Source organism: Zootermopsis nevadensis, unplaced genomic scaffold (genome assembly GCF_977971745.1).
Source record: "Zootermopsis nevadensis isolate Lab colony 2312 unplaced genomic scaffold, Znev_1.0 Znev_ptg000011l, whole genome shotgun sequence".
Taxonomy (NCBI): domain Eukaryota; kingdom Metazoa; phylum Arthropoda; class Insecta; order Blattodea; family Termopsidae; genus Zootermopsis; species Zootermopsis nevadensis.
In genome coordinates, this window is record NW_028259143.1 from 12204896 (window position 1) to 12220915 (window position 16020).

A 16020-nucleotide genomic window follows, 5' to 3' on the forward strand; every position below is an offset into this window, starting at 1 on the left:
CTGCAAAATGCTTGTTTCACCAATCATGTTACACAAGACTTGATTAACAGGAATTTGAGAGCATCAGAAAATCAGAGTTACTTACTAATGAGTAACTTGCTCCATATTAAAATGAAATGCACTTTTGGATTGTGTTAGGTGAAGCAGTAGAGGCTGTTAAAAATATAGTCTATGGGTTCTGAGATAGGCATCCCAATAACATGCCAGTTGATGGAATCACTACATGAAACATGATCTCCCCTCATGAACATTCCCAGAATATGCCAAGCTATGCCATAGCTAACAAAGGTTCCCTTTGAGACCCAGTTGCACAGTAGCACAGTCTCAGTGCCTGGTACACTTTATTTTGATAGTATTACAATGGTCTTTGATGGTTGCATATTATTGCTGTGCATTGTTGGTGATGTGAAGGTCCTTAAACACCAGTGATAGTTGTCCATTGCTGTCAAAGAAAACAAAATGACCTTCCCTGCATATGATTAAGAGATGAATTAATCAGGGCAGAGAGAGGACTGGTGTCTTCATTATACAGGTTGAAAGTCGTGGCGCCACGTCTGTTTGCCTGCCATAGTCCATCACAAAAATGCATATGCCATCAGCCTGATAGCACTGTATATTCTTCAACAGTAGTGCCATCTGCAACCCAGACCTGTCACCATGTGTTTTCGCCAGCTCAGCAGAGCACTAAAGGCCCCTAGATTCTGGATGGATGAAGATGTGAAGCCCATGGTGGTACAGCAGTCCCAGAAGCAGCCCATTTATTTATTTTTAGAGGGGGTTGATGAGCTGGTGTGTTACTGGGGTGCCTGCCTCAGTCCCATAGGGACTATTCTTAATAGCCTCTACTCTTTTACCCAGAACAGTCCGTGGATAGAAAACATTTGAACAACCCTCATATCAATGTAACTGAACTCATACTCATAATTCTTAAAGTAACTGTATTAATTTATCCAACCGAATTGTCCACACTTTACAGCAGTTTGACGTCATGGTTTTATCACATTGCAGGTATGGAGGAACTTGGGTGCGTGTTGAACGCACAAGGGAACAGCAGACACTTGACCTGCATATGGGGGTACCATGGGAAACTGTAACTCTTACTGCACTTGGAAGAAATAAGCAGATGTACTTCAGTATGCTGGAGGAAGGTATGTGGACTACTTTTGATTTACAGAATATACAGTGTGTCCATAAAATAATGGTGGGGTAACAAACTGTCATAGTTTTCGAACAAAGCACGATAGAGGCATGAAATAAACATCAAAATAAAGAGAAACTGTCTAAGAATCTTACCTGTAATGAATGGGAATTTCATTTTTTATTTATGAATTTAATCTTATGAACAGTTTTCATCAAACAAATTATGTTTGTAAATCAAGGAATGGGTGTTCTGTAAAGGTTAAATGTTTGTGGTTTGATCCTAACCACTGCTAATAATTACAGTTGTGTGTTGAATTATGAGAATTTCAAATCAAGTTCCTATAGCAAACAAATATAAACTCAGGAAATGTAAAGAAAAATCAGTAAGTAACAAATGGATTTATTTAGAATGAATGAAATAAGAACATGCATACAGTTATATACAAAATTTGCCCACTCACATGGTTAAGATTGTGGTAATTATTACATTTGTTAATAACATTTATATTGATGGTTGTATGAATGGATTCATTAAATCATTACCATTATTATAATAGAGCTCTACTAGTGGCAAGTAGTGGGTGCTTCTCATGTAGGGGCAGATAAAGTAACTGGTCAGGGGCTGGAAGAACAGAGTTTGTTTACCACCTTGTCCAACATAATGGGTGCTGTGGGCTCTTCCCCATGGATACAGCAGTGAGACCTTGAAGTTGATGACTCATCTCCTTGTACTGCTGGGCTAAGAATGTGTGCAGCATTATCATGCCCCTATAAATCCATGGTGTGTGCATGTGTGCTATTTCATTATGTCTGCCACTTTGGCAGCTGTGAAACACAAGATGAAAGTCAGAATAGTTCACTTTAAAAGAAAGATATTTATGAAGTTTTATTATAAGTGTGTGACATTTGTCCAGCTAGACAGATGGCACTAAAGAAGCATGAAGGCAAGACCATCATGTATACAGCAATGGGTTCAGAGTGGCGACAGTTTGGTCACCCACGTAAACGTCGGCCAATCCAGTCTGTGGTCCTGGACACTGGTGTAGCAGAAAGAATATTGTGTGACGTGAAGGAGTTCCTTGCAAATCCGAGCTGGTACAGTGACAGAGGTATGTTTGGCTATATTGATCCTTGGGCCACTGCATGTCCCATGCTAAGCACTTGCCGCAGTGTTCAGACGTAACATGTACTTACTGTCCTAGTTGGGCTTGGTGCGTGGGTTAAATGAATAGTACATATGAGCACCATCTGTTACCTGCCAGACCAAACTAATGAAGCAGATGATAGTGATCATATCATACTCTTCATTTCTTTTTCAGTTCTATGGAAAATCTAAACTTTCTACATATTGCAGCTAAAACAAAGGTGCTGTTTCTTCCAGCTCAGTCCCATTCAAGATGGCTGACTCTTTGTGACCTATTGCATTTGACTCTGTGTCTGGTCATGTTTCATTGTTGATTTTTCATACGATGGCACAGAAATTCTCTATACGTGTATAAATGGGCTTCTAAAGGTAGTAAATTTTATGTTGGAGGTTTCTTGCTTTTCAGTTTCATGAAGAAGTGTTGGGCAAAATTGTGACTGAAACAGATTGTTATGCTGCTTCTCACATTCATCTGAAACTAAGAATGAATAATTGGAGAGATGTCACAAGGGATGAATTGTATGTTGTTTCTGGACTTAGATGGCAGTGGGTATCAAACAGAAACCCACCATTAAATCATATTTCAGTAATGACCCATTTTTAGATTGTTATATAGTGGATTGGGCGTCTGCATTCTGGTTTTGTCTAATATCCTGGTTTCAGAATTGATTCCTTTGGGTTATTTCTCGCTCTTAATAAAAGCTTAACCTTTGCTGCCTGTTACCTGCTTATAGCTGTCTTAAGTACTGTCCATATTTCTGCCCCAAAACTTAACATACATAGTTCACTAGAGAGAGAGAGGTGGTGATGTTTATTTCTGTTTGCTTTTCTTTGTTAAAACTGTGGGTCTCACACTAATCAGGTATCCCATATCGCAGAGGCTATTTGTTGCATGGACCACCAGGCTGTGGTAAATCATCATTTATCACCGCACTGGCCGGCGAACTGGAGTTTGGTATCTGTGTGCTGAACTTGAGTGAACGAGGCTTGACGGATGACCGCCTGAACCATCTCTTGAGTGTAGCTCCACAGCAGAGCATCATTCTGCTGGAAGATGTGGATGCAGCATTTGTTAGCAGAGAAGAGAATGCTCAAAGTAAGAATTAGTGACTGTACCAGGCATGAGTATGCTGTGATCTGTGAACCCGTAATGGTTTCCATTAAAACTAGGCTTGTGTGAATATGTTTGTTAAATTTGTCATTAGCTGTTATGTTACTATAAACTGTGTGCTCTTAGGTATGTAGTATTCTCTTGCAAAGAGGAAGTCCAGTTTAGGGAATTCCTTAATGCATTTACAAACCCAACTATTATGAAAGCAGGTGGTATTATGCAGAAGTACCCAAGTAGTTTGTAAGCATTTGTTTTGGCTGTCTGCTGAGTTGTAGTGCCATGTGGTCTGGTAGAAGTTACAGACATTTCAGAAGTCCTTGCTGCCTTCATCATCATGGTGATGAAAAGTTGGTAAACTTCTTCCAGACTACATGATGCCACAACTCAGAAGACAGCCAACACTTAATTCACTTTGCAAATGTCTGTCCATAGGTATGCTCCTCAGTTTCCAGCTGCAATACTTCACTCTTTAAAACTGTTGCTTACAAACTTGGGTACTTCTGAAAAATGTCATAATACCACCTGCTTTGGTAATAGTTCGGGTTGTAGATTGCATTTGGACTTATCACTGTGAAAATCTCAAGTCCTACTTAGAATTAAATGTTGACATTGATAACATCAGAATGGTTATTTCTGACCTGATGAAATGCAAATAGTGCCAGATATCATTAATGGTGACTGGTTTAAAACTGAGAAAGAGCTCCGAAAGGAGCGCGTTGCTCTAGTGTAAGCAAAATTCAGCAGCCATTTCTGACCCAAGTCTCTCCTGATTCACTGCTAGATGGCTCTGGCAGTCAAATCAGGAGAGAGTAGAAATTGTGCAGAGTCGGTGGGCTGGTCACTCACTATTCTTAAATACACGCTTCAAAGACTATGAAACCTCCGGAAGTAGGCGGCGATAACCTGCTACTGGGTTATTCTACTAATAGATAGATAGAGTAATACTGACTGATTTTTTGCACGTTTTTTCTTTCAGTAAAAGCAGCGTATGAAGGTTTAAATCACGTTACTCTCAGTGGGCTTTTGAACTGTTTGGATGGTGTAGCTTCCACAGAGGCTCGTATTCTATTTATGACAACTAATTATATAGACAGGTAAGTTTGAGTTCTTTCTACTCATTTGTTTTATGACACATTTCAACAGCATATGTTGTATAGTATTGATCGAAGTGTATTTGACAGTGTTTATTGACTGCAGAGGTTATGTAGCAATGGATGATCAAGTTAAGTGAACTTGAAAGGAATGAGGAAGCAGTTGTACATATGCACGTGTGTGCGCACACACAAGTTAGATGACAAGCGGATGTGGAATAAGTAATAATAATACAATACATTTTATAAAGATGTTACATAATATTAACAAAGGGTTCACATAAAGTTGTGATATGCTATAATTACATCCGCCCATTACATAAGGTAGATAAATTATACTACTTAAAGACAAGAAAACCCAAGGAACATTATGACTAATCTGTAAACATTAGAAATTCAGCAACAGATGAAAAGGAATGTGTAATTAAGTATATTTTTACTGCAAAGTTGAAGGACATTTTCTGGTGCAGTGTAAGTTGTATTTGTTATGTTCCTGTTTATGTCCTTGTGTCATCAAGGTAACAGACATTGTATACACACACCACAGTAGCTTGTGTTATTCTGTTGCTGAAATTAAAGATAAGGATCTGGTCATGTTACAGCCTATGACATTCACGCAGGCATGAACGCAAGCATTTGTAGGCCCGTATATTGCCACTGCATTACAAATGTTGAGTGATCTTTTAGGTTTTCCTTTTGCTTTCAAGTTAGAGCCCTCACCTGTTGGATGTGATATTACTATTCTGATCTGTGTGGGTATCTTCTAGATTTCTGTCTTGAAAAGACTCTTTTAAATGTTAGAACTAATTCCCATTTAATGATAAACATTAACTTCACATATTTGTGTGTAGATTTTTTCTTTATTCACAGAATGGAAATGGTGCATTGAAACAATGAATGTTCACTTTATCATTGCCAGTTATGCTTATTTATGCAACAAGGCAAAACAGGTTCCCATGTGTAATGGTGGTAACCTGAAGTGGCATAATTTTGTAGCTCTCATTAATTCATATAATTAATTAATTAATATAATTTTTTTTTCCAACTTCCGAATGACATTAGCAGTTGTACACACCCACAGGTCTTCCTTTTCCTCAAAATTTCTATTACATTACCGAGTTTGATATATACGAGGGTCGCTCATTAATTAATGCCCCACATTTTTTTTCTTAGCCAATAATGAAGATAGAAAAGTGTACTTTTACATGCTTGAAATTTGATGTTTCCCGCGTTCATGTACAGAGTTTCAAATGATTCCAACAGATGGCGGAGCTGTAGTGAACTGTTAAAATGGTGTCTGTGTACGACTCTAATTACAAACAACGAGCTGTAATTGAATTCTTTGTTGCAGAAAAAAAAACTGTGGTGAACATTCATAAACATTTGTGTGCTGTGTATGGAAGCTGTGTAGTCGATAGGAGCACCGTTGGTCGCTGGGCTGCGAGATTTAGAGCTTACAAGTTGATGGGGGACTATGTAGAAAAATAGTATGTGTAAAGGAAACATTAATTTATATTGTCACTAAATTTCAGCCAACTTGAATAAATATATTCTGAGGAAAAAATGTGGGGCATTATTTAATGTTTAGCCATTTGCATGTGGATGTAGCTGCTTAAGTGGTTTATATCACGGGCCCTATGGAGACAGAAAACCTTTAAAGCGTCTTATACAGTGTTTATGCAGACTTAGGACAGTGTCTGATAATTATTTTGCGTAAGTATTTTGAATGGTTTATGGCATTTTTCTAACATTGTGGTCTGAAATCTTCCAAAGGTTGGATGCAGCTCTCATTCGTCCAGGCAGAGTTGATTTGAAGGAGTTCATCGGTTACTGTAGCCACGAACAATTGGAATTAATGTTCCTTCGTTTCTATCGGAGTGAAGGGTCAGCAGCTCTTTCAGCATCATTTGCAGACTCTGTTCTTAAATTTAATAAAGCTGTTAGTCCTGCCCAGATTCAAGGATATTTCATGCTTTATAAAGAAAATGAACAAGAAGTTCTTAAAAATGTGGCAAAAATATGGACGCAATCTTAGGAGTCGGTGATAGTGCATACATTTTCTTACATTCTATAATGTAGACTGTGAACCTGCAGTACGTTGTCAGTTTTAATAAAATTGAGTCTTAGGGATTATTGTGTAAGATTTGAGGCTTTCACAGCGGTGAGTATGAAGATTTCCGTCTTCTGGGTTATTGCGCTGTGTAGTCTGGTCGAAGTTAACCAACGTTGCAGAGGTCATACTGCCTCCGTCATCAGCGCCCAGAAGACGGAAATCTTTTTAGGGATTATTTTAATCGCAGTCAGCCCTTTTTTCTTCGCCCCTCATTGATATTTTTACTACACAGTTCAGCGACAAATCGTGTCGAAAGAGGTAGTCATTCTACCTTAGATTCGTTTTGAATCGAGGTTACGTGTGTTAATATTATTATATGTCCATATATTGTATGACTTAGGAGCCGATGGACAGAAATTATCAGTAATAATTTTTTTATCGGGTCATAAACATGATTTTTCTGTAGGACGTTACAAATAAAGGATCTGACAACGAAAATAATTATTTCGACCGTATTGTTTTAGTGTTAGTTGTTTACATTGTACTTCGTGATCTCAGTGGAAACAGCTGTAGGGCTGTGTATTAAACTGTTTACAGTTACGCTTTTATAAATTGATATTAAATACCCAAAGTTTTAACAACTGTGCAGTTTCACAAGTTTTTGAAGGAGCTGAACGCGGGGTAGCGCCGTGGATTTGCAGGTAGATACTTTCCGGAGGAACATACTTCTTTCATCTTTCAGGTATCACAACCCAGAAAACCTAGATAAACATTTTTAGTGAGAATCTCAAATCTCATGTTGCGAGATTATATGATTTTTGTCTTATATTTTAAATGGACCCGCGATCAAATTTGAGTTAGCAATCTGGAATAATGGTATATTCAAAATTTCTTATCTGATGCGGGGGGGGGGGGTAATTACCATTCTCTGAACAGGAGAATCAGATATTCAACTGCGCTTTTATGAGGTCCCCATTCGTTTGGAAAGAAGGGTTTGAAGGCCTCTGACTCCGAGTTCAATTGGAACCCACGCCTGCCTCGGTGATGACTCCGCGCGACCTCCTTGATTGGCCAATTTAAGCGTCAAATGTGTGCGAGAGCGAGATGGTTAGGAAAGACTAACAGTTCATATTCCTTGTTACGTACTGTTACTGCTTGTACCCCGGATCTCAAAAGTACATCCCATGGAGTAATTTAATCCGGTCCGCGAGCTTGCAGTAAGTCTTAAAACTTTGTATACAGAATTTTCCTTACTAATCGTAACAGTCAAGTTTTACAGGAATTAAAGTGGGACAAATGAAGTACCCGTAAATGTGCTTGATATTCATTGCAGTTGTGTCCAATTTATGACTGATTACGCATCATATCCAGTAAAAATAAAAGTTAGATGGGAAATATTGTGTAAGTTTCCGCAAAATCGTAATTTACCCAATTCATAATATTACTTTTAGACACGAAAATAACCTACATCTGTAGCTTGTGTTGAACCCCTAGATAAAGGAACAATTGACATTCATAGTCCGGCCACCCAGCGTAGTTTACTGACCAATAGCTTGGTTGTGTACAAATTTGGAGACCCCTGGTTTAATAGGTACCTCATATCCAGCGTATAACTTGTGGAAAGTTTATGATGTTTTATTAATACTATCACACTACGAGACGTTTATTTTTTAATTTATTCAAAACGCTGAATTAATGTAGGATAATGCTAACGCGTGTCTGAGGTCTAACCTTTAAGGATGAGGACCGGACTCTGGACAAAATTAAGCATGTCCTATATAAGCAGAAGGTTTTGGAAGTCGTACAAGAACATAAATTCAGAGGCCGAATGTTCAGTCATGTAGTGCGGGTAGCAGCGATGGTTCGTTATCTTGAAAATGTTTAAACTAAAAATGCTCTCCTTCATCAGAAAATTATTGCTAATGGCTGAATTTTGCTTAAGAAACATCTCGTTCGTGCTCGTAAGGTTCCTTTACGCGCCGTAAATATACGTCATGTCACCGCCGGCTCTACTTCCCCTCCAGAGGAAGCTGTGCTATGGATTCTTATCGACCTCGGCCGGGTTTGAACCCGCGTACCTTGGGTCCAGTCGCGAGCATATTATCCTCTATTCCACGGATGGCGACACGTTCAAATATTACTTTGCTAAAATAACAAAAGGAAAGTTTATAAACAGCTTTTTATTTAATATTCTTTAATATACAATTCATATTTAATTGGAACACTTAAACTATTTAAAAAAATCTAGACAATTGAACTAAAAACAAATTAACTAAAAGCAATTTAATTAAAAACACTATTTATGTAATACAATTTAACTTTTTCACTAAAACAATTAAACAATTTAACAAAAAATTTAATTAAAACCAATTTAATTAAAACACTATTTAATTAATACAATTTAACTATTTCGCTAAAACAATTAAAGTTTTTAACTAAAATATAATCAATTAAACTCGAAACAATTTAATTAAAACACTATTTAACTAATACAATTTAAAATTTTCACTAAAACAATTAAACTATTTAACTAAAATATAAACAATTGAACTATAAACAATTTAATTGAAATACAATATTTAACTAAAACAATTTAACATTTTCATTAAACAATTTACCTATTTAACTGAAACTATTTAACTTTTTGTCTAAAAATGCTCAAACTATACTAAATTGGGCAGATTCATGATGTGCTGTATTAACGATGCAAACACCACGTCGTCCAATCCTGGATTCTGCAAAGGAAATAAACATTTGTATCAGAACAGGAAATGCAATTACTGTAACAAGTATAGAAACACATGCAGCGAAAGATTATGAACGATTTGTTATTTTTATTCTTAAATATACAATATGTGAACTTTACCTGTTTAAATGAAACAAAGTAACTACTTGACTAAAGGAATGTATCTATTTAAGTAAACCTATTTAACGTTTTAATTACAAACTACGTAAGTAAAGGGGCAGAATCATTATTTCTTCAATGAAGGACGCAAATTCAATGTCGGCCATTTCTGGATTCTGCAAAGGAAATAAACATTTGGATCAGAACAGGAACTGGAATTATGGGTAACAAGTATGGAAACACGTACAGCGAATATCTCGTGGTAGGCGATCTCTAAGGATGCAGGTTTTGAAGGAATTTGTGACGAAGCTCATGGTGAAAGACACTGAACTTATTCTAGTTACGTGGACTTCTATGTAAATTACACGCTTCAACCTGATTTAGCATTTTTTGGGGTGACTTCTGTTTGACCCACTGTTCCATTTACCTGTCATAACCTGACCTGGTGTGGTAACTTTTATGTCGTGTGATTTTCATCTGCACGGAATTTACGAGTCGGAGGGAGGGCCAGAAATAGGTCAAATGCAAGAATATAAAAATTACAAAAGAGAACTTCAGGCTCATAGTATGCCTTTGTGGCCTATATATCATGTGTTCAGTTAATAATAAGGTAAATATAGATTTATGTAATCAATCAATTAATCATCCGTTAATTTCAACCGCCTGTATAACTACTTACAGTTATGCCGACAAGCACAGTTGCAATACTTATGGTTTCAACAGTCTCAGATCATATTTTTGTTCCCTTTTTAGTAGGGGTTGGTGGATATAGTGACTCAAAACACAACGTTCATGCCGTCGTGCGTCATGCGCTGGAATGGCAGAGAAGATTGGGATGTTTATTTCTCGGTACTCTGAGTTTTTACCCAGCAATGATATTTTGTGTGGTGTGTGCTTAATTTGTTGATTAGCCCCGTTCAGTGTTACGGCTTATTTTCAACAATATCAGTAGCTCGGACTACTGTTGGTTTCAAGGTTTTAATGAAGAGGAGAATGTAAAAAATACACGGGCAGTTTTTGTGTATGCTGTTCAGGAAAGGGAGCCTTAAACTTATGTATGTAAAATTTCTCACTTATGTAGTAGCAGCAAAATTCATGTTTCTGTACCTCAGAAACAAGCTGATGGATGACCGATTTGGTTATCAATAATTTTGTAGAAAAGTTTTCTGTACTTCTCTTCTGCAGAATTTCTTATGTCAGGTTTTGTCTTCTTCGTTTCCCTGGTTTTTGTCAGAAAATTAAGAACAGTGTGTCATGTTCATTTTGCATGTGACTTTGAATTTCTCTTATTTTGTGAATAAAATCTATACCCAGACCTTCTGTCTGTAATATATGAACCAAAATGTAAGAATGTGTGAACACAGAAAGAAAGAATTCTAGCAGTAGTACCTGTTACTATCATGAATGTACCTCACGACAAAATGAAAGTCAGAAGTTTCATCCAATATTAGGCGGTTCCCGAATTTGTCTTGAAATGTCACCTTGCAACACTTCATGGAGGGCTTTTAACAAATCATTTTGAATGGCCAGTGATGTGCCTTTGAAAACAGTGGTCATTCAGCAGAGGATCATAATGTTCTAGCAGTTTCGAAATATTCTGTACAACCATTTCTGTCAAGGGGCAACTCAGATGATTCATGACCTCTAAATGGCAGTTCTTGATCTGGCAGCAGGCAAGTCATGTCACCCATTTCAATATTTCTTAATTTGTATAAACTCCTTTATTATAGTCTGAACTACTAAATGTAAGTTGAATCTCCAGAAGCTCATAATTTCTTTGGAGACTTAAATAAAGAATGACCAGCGTGCACTGTACATGTTTTGCGTAAGATTCGTGTTTTTCTTTTCTTTTCGTGCAGCATGTAAGTCATAAGTTTGAAATCCAAAACATTTCAACATTTTTGGAAGATCAATTATGGCCAACAAATCAGTTTCTACCAGTGTACATTTTGTTTTCCTTATATTCATTCGCTCTTAGGGTTTTATGTAGGTTGGTAATGTCTCCCATGTTTTAATGTTTTTAGTTTCTCCATGAATTTTCTTCTTGACAATAGTTTTTCTAAAAAACATTGAATAACATTTTTATCTAGTTTCCACAAACTTCAAATGGTCTTCCACCGTCACTGCAATTGTGTTTATGAAAATTGCAGTTTGCCGGTGATTTTGGTACAATTCACTTCTTCTTCAGTTCATGTTGAGGTCAACCGTTTTTTTATTTAAAAGAATGGCAAAGACCTTTCTTTTTCTTATACATTTCTTATGTTCGCCATTTCTTAAATTTTTATTTGCATTTTTCTCGTGCGATTGTTTTGTAGCCACATCACCATCAATAAGATACTCAATTTTTACAGCTTAAAGTCGCCTAAATAATATTTGAACATTCAGTGGTAAATCAAAGAAGACAACTCAGCCATTACAAGGGTTAATGTTTTTGAAGTAAATAATCGCTGTTTACGCTGCAGAACTCCGAATTGTTTATTTTTAAATCAGATTGTGTTTGTAGGTGTCACTAGGTCTGTTCTGTTTATGTGTTAGAGAGTTGCGTAATGATACTTCAATTAACAAAGTTAACGTGCTTTGTGTGTGTTACCTACTCAGCTGTGAGTATATGTACTTCGATACTGGGAGTGCCGTGAACAAAACACGTTAACAAACCTCTATCAAACATTGGATGTGTCTTTTAAATGAGGTGACTATTATGCAGAAATTATGCAGTGACAGTGCGTGCTAATTTGATTTTGCGTATTCAAATAACTTGTGCCTTTAATGTCAGCACGGAATGATAATGTGAGTGTAAGTGAAATATTTATTAGTGTTGTGGTTTTAGATCTTGTGTTTCAAAGTGGCAAGCCAGAAAATTATTATTTTATATTACGGTCATTAAATAGGACTAATTGTTTGTATTTATACACAATCAAGCTGACTCCAGAGAGATGTTGGCAGAACACTGAGCTAGGTTTTGATACTTGTATGATAAAATAAAAAGTAAAAATTGCTTGCATCATCACAACCTCAAATCCTACATAGAACGAAAGTTGACTGGTAATAAGACAAACGCGGAGGTGTGCGTTGTTAAACTGTGGGCAAAATTAAGCATGACACACATAAGCAAAAAGTGATGAATATTTTGAGCCTTTTGGGTTGTTTTGGATCTCCTACAAGAACATGCATTCAGAGCCCGAAGTTTCAGTCTTGTAGTGTAAGTAGCAGCGATGATTTGTTACCTTGAGAATGTTGGAATAAAAAATGTTCCCCCACATCAGAATATTGTTACTAATTGTTTCAGTACACATACTCGTGTTTTGTGGTACCAAGTTAAAATATTCTGTCTTTTTTATTTACATTATTCAGCATGCCCCATTACAAGATTGCAATATTACATGCATTAATATATAGCACGTTAACAGATTACACAACTCTAATATCATGATCCATTGCCACCGTTTGCACCTATGTTCCTGTGCTAAACTGCATTATAATCAATGGATTTAATGAAGTTATATTTTAATATTTTCCGTCAAATCACAATTTTAATAAGATAATAAAATATAAAATATTTAAAATATCATTTCACGTTCCGCATCGAATGATCGATTTACAAATTGGAACGTCTCTTACGACATGTTTCGGTTATATTTAACCGTCCTCAGGTATAAATTAGATTGGTAAATTTAAAACTCGAATTACAATCATTTACAATGTTATGCAGTTTATTGAAATGTTCTTATCAGATTACTCTTATATATTGAATATGCTTTGCGTATGCAGAATTCTGCATACGCAAAGCATATTCTAAACACAGGACACTCATACAATACAATTACACAAACTATGGACATTCTAAAAATAGTACGTAGCAAAAGACATAGAGATACAATAGAGAAATATTACATACAACAAACATATAAACAAAACCTTTCCCTAAACGACAACAATATTTTTCTTAAGAACCCCATCTTCAATGCCCTCCAGATCCTTGACCCCAACCATAACAACCTCCTTTCACCTACGCACTCCACGAGCAACCGCAATTCATTATTAAACCTCCACCCGACACAGTAATACTTCTAGATGTCTTCCGCCAGACACGTCATGTCTCTATCAACTCATCACCGGTATGTTTTATTAAATTAATTTAATTTTATTTTACTTATGCATTCTACTATTTATTTACTTCCATCATTTTGTTTTCTATATTACTCCATATTTATTAATGTTTTATTTAAATCATTACTTTACAGACTAATATTGAACATCAGATGAACCACGCCATATAAAAAACAATACCTTCGTTCTAATATATAATAGTAATCTGATAAGAACATTTCAATAAACTGCATAATATTGTAAATGATTGTAATTCGAGTTTTAAATTTACCAATCTAATTTATACCTGAGGACGGTTAAATATAACCGAAACATGTCGTAAGAGACGTTCCAATTTGTAAATCGATTATTCGATGCGGAACGTGAAATGATATTTTAAATATTTTATATTTTATTATCTTATTAAAATTGTGATTTGACGGAAAGTATTAAAATAACCTAATTCACAATATGACGCAAATATACTACCTTAATGAATTTATTAAAATGACCTAAATATTTCTGAACAATTTCTTCATGCAACACTGGCCATGTGCCACCATCCCTGACTATTGCATCTATTAAGTTCCGCCTTGGTTGTTGTAGTTTATCGCAGTCATAGATGAGGTGATCCACTGTTTGTGCTGCTTTCAGGAATGAGCATGTTGGGTTGTCAATGATTCCAAACCTGTGTAGATATGATTTGTTTTTGCCATGGCCAGTCGTCATTGCTGCCAGTTCAGGACTTACTACAATATTTAGCTTCATTGTTTGTCGCACTGACGGGAAGAATTTCTTGCACGCTGCTCCTTTCTTGGTGGCGCTCCACTCATTTTGCCATTTTATAATCCCTTCCTCCTTTGTTTCTTGGATAATTGTACTTTTAGGCTTCTTTGCATATACTACATTTCCACCATCTACTGCTGCTGCCTTCGCTAATCTGTCCGCTATTTCATTACCGAAAATTCCGATGTGTGCTTTGATCCACCCAAAATGAATAGTCCAATTTTGATCTTTGAGATTCCTTAATCTATTTCTTATCTCAGATATTACAAAGCCATGTTTGAAGTTGTTTTTTAGTAGATCGAGAGAATCTGGACTATCTGTGTACACCGCTACTATTCTTTCCTCAATGCTGATTTCCCTTAAAGTTGTTACTGCATCCAAGGCCTCTAGAATTCCGATCTGCTCAGCTTGATTGTTTGAGCAGTGATCGGGTAACTTGGTTTTTAAGCTATGAATTAGTTCTCCATTTTTGAAGATAACAGCGGCAGCACTCACCTTTCCCTGGTGTTTACTTCCATCTGTATAGATTTCCACAGTGTATTTATTGAAGTATTTCGCTTCATCAAGAGTTATTCTTTCCGCTGGATGAGAGCATTCCTTCTTGTTTAATGGTGCTTCGTACTCTGTAGAGTCATCTTTCAATTCGTGTATAGTTTTATATATCTGCACTAAATCTTCGATAGTAATGCAGATAGGATATTCTGTCTTCCTGGTCTTTTCGAAGTGTGCATTTGTCAGTAGTGAGCGATCAGCCCACTGCCTCTGCACAATTTCTACTCAATCCTTATCCTTGACTGCTAGAGCCATCTAGTAGGAATCAGGAGAGACTTGTGTGAGAAATGGCCAGCGAGTTTTGCTTACGAAACATCTCGTTCATGCTTTTTCGTGTCCTAAATCTAAGGCATGGGACCGCCGGCTTTAATTCCCCTCCGAAGGAAGTTGTGCTATGGATTTTTATCACCCCTTAAAATTCCATCAACCTCAGCAGTGTTTGAACTCGCTTACCTTGGGTCCAGTGGCGACGACATTAACCACTAGTGCACTGAGGGCGACAAGTTCATTGAAATATTACTTTGCCAAAATAACAACAGAGAATTTTTTTTTATTTAATATCCTTAAATATATAATTCATATTTAATTAGAAACTATTTAACAATTTAAGTGTTTAACAAAATCTAAAGAATTTAACTATTTAAAAACAACTATTTTACAAAAAATTAATAATTGAACTATTTAACAAAAACTAAACAATTTAACTATTTAAAAACAACTATTTTACAAAAAATTAATAATTTAACTATTTAACAAAAACTGAACAATTTAACTATTTAAAAACAACTATTTTACAAAAAATTAATAATTGAACTATTTAACAAAAACTAAACAAATTAACTATTTAAAACAACTATTTTACAAAAAATTAATAATTTAACTATTTAACAAAAACTGAACAATTTAACTATTTAAAAATAAATATTTTACAAAAAATTAATAATTCAACAATTTATCAGAAACTAAACGATTTAACTAATTCTTCACAAATGTTCGCATATTCACTATCGTCCATTTCTGGGATCTGGAAAGGAAATAAACATTAGTATCAGAATAGCAACTGAAACAATGGGTAACAAGTATAGAAACACATCTCTACGGATGCAAGTTGTGAAGGAATTTGTGACGAAGCTCACGGTGAAAGACACTGGACTTATTCTAGTCGCGTGGACTTTTACAGGCTTCAACCTGATTCAGCAGTTTTTGGGGTAA

General features: G+C 36.0%; 1 protein-coding gene across 4 annotated transcripts in view; it reads left to right on the forward strand.

Moving 5' to 3' along the window:
* The window catches only part of Bcs1 (mitochondrial chaperone BCS1), a 59252-nt gene that overhangs the window by 1808 nt on the left and 41424 nt on the right, over positions 1-16020 (forward strand). For 2 of the 4 annotated variants that reach the window (XR_015534770.1, XM_087347319.1), the window contains exons 2-5: positions 1009-1148; positions 2055-2249; positions 3147-3380; positions 4372-4489. Coding sequence is in view for 2 of the 4 variants with exons in the window: in XM_087347319.1 (XP_087203445.1) it covers positions 1009-1148; positions 2055-2249; positions 3147-3380; positions 4372-4489 (687 nt within the window). In the remaining 2 variants the exon portion in view is untranslated. Of the gene's footprint in view, positions 1-1008; positions 1149-2054; positions 2250-3146; positions 3381-4371; positions 4490-5837; positions 5974-6259; positions 6617-16020 lie in introns of those variants that run through there. The other 2 variants (XR_015534771.1, XM_087347320.1) reach the window with 2 other exon arrangements.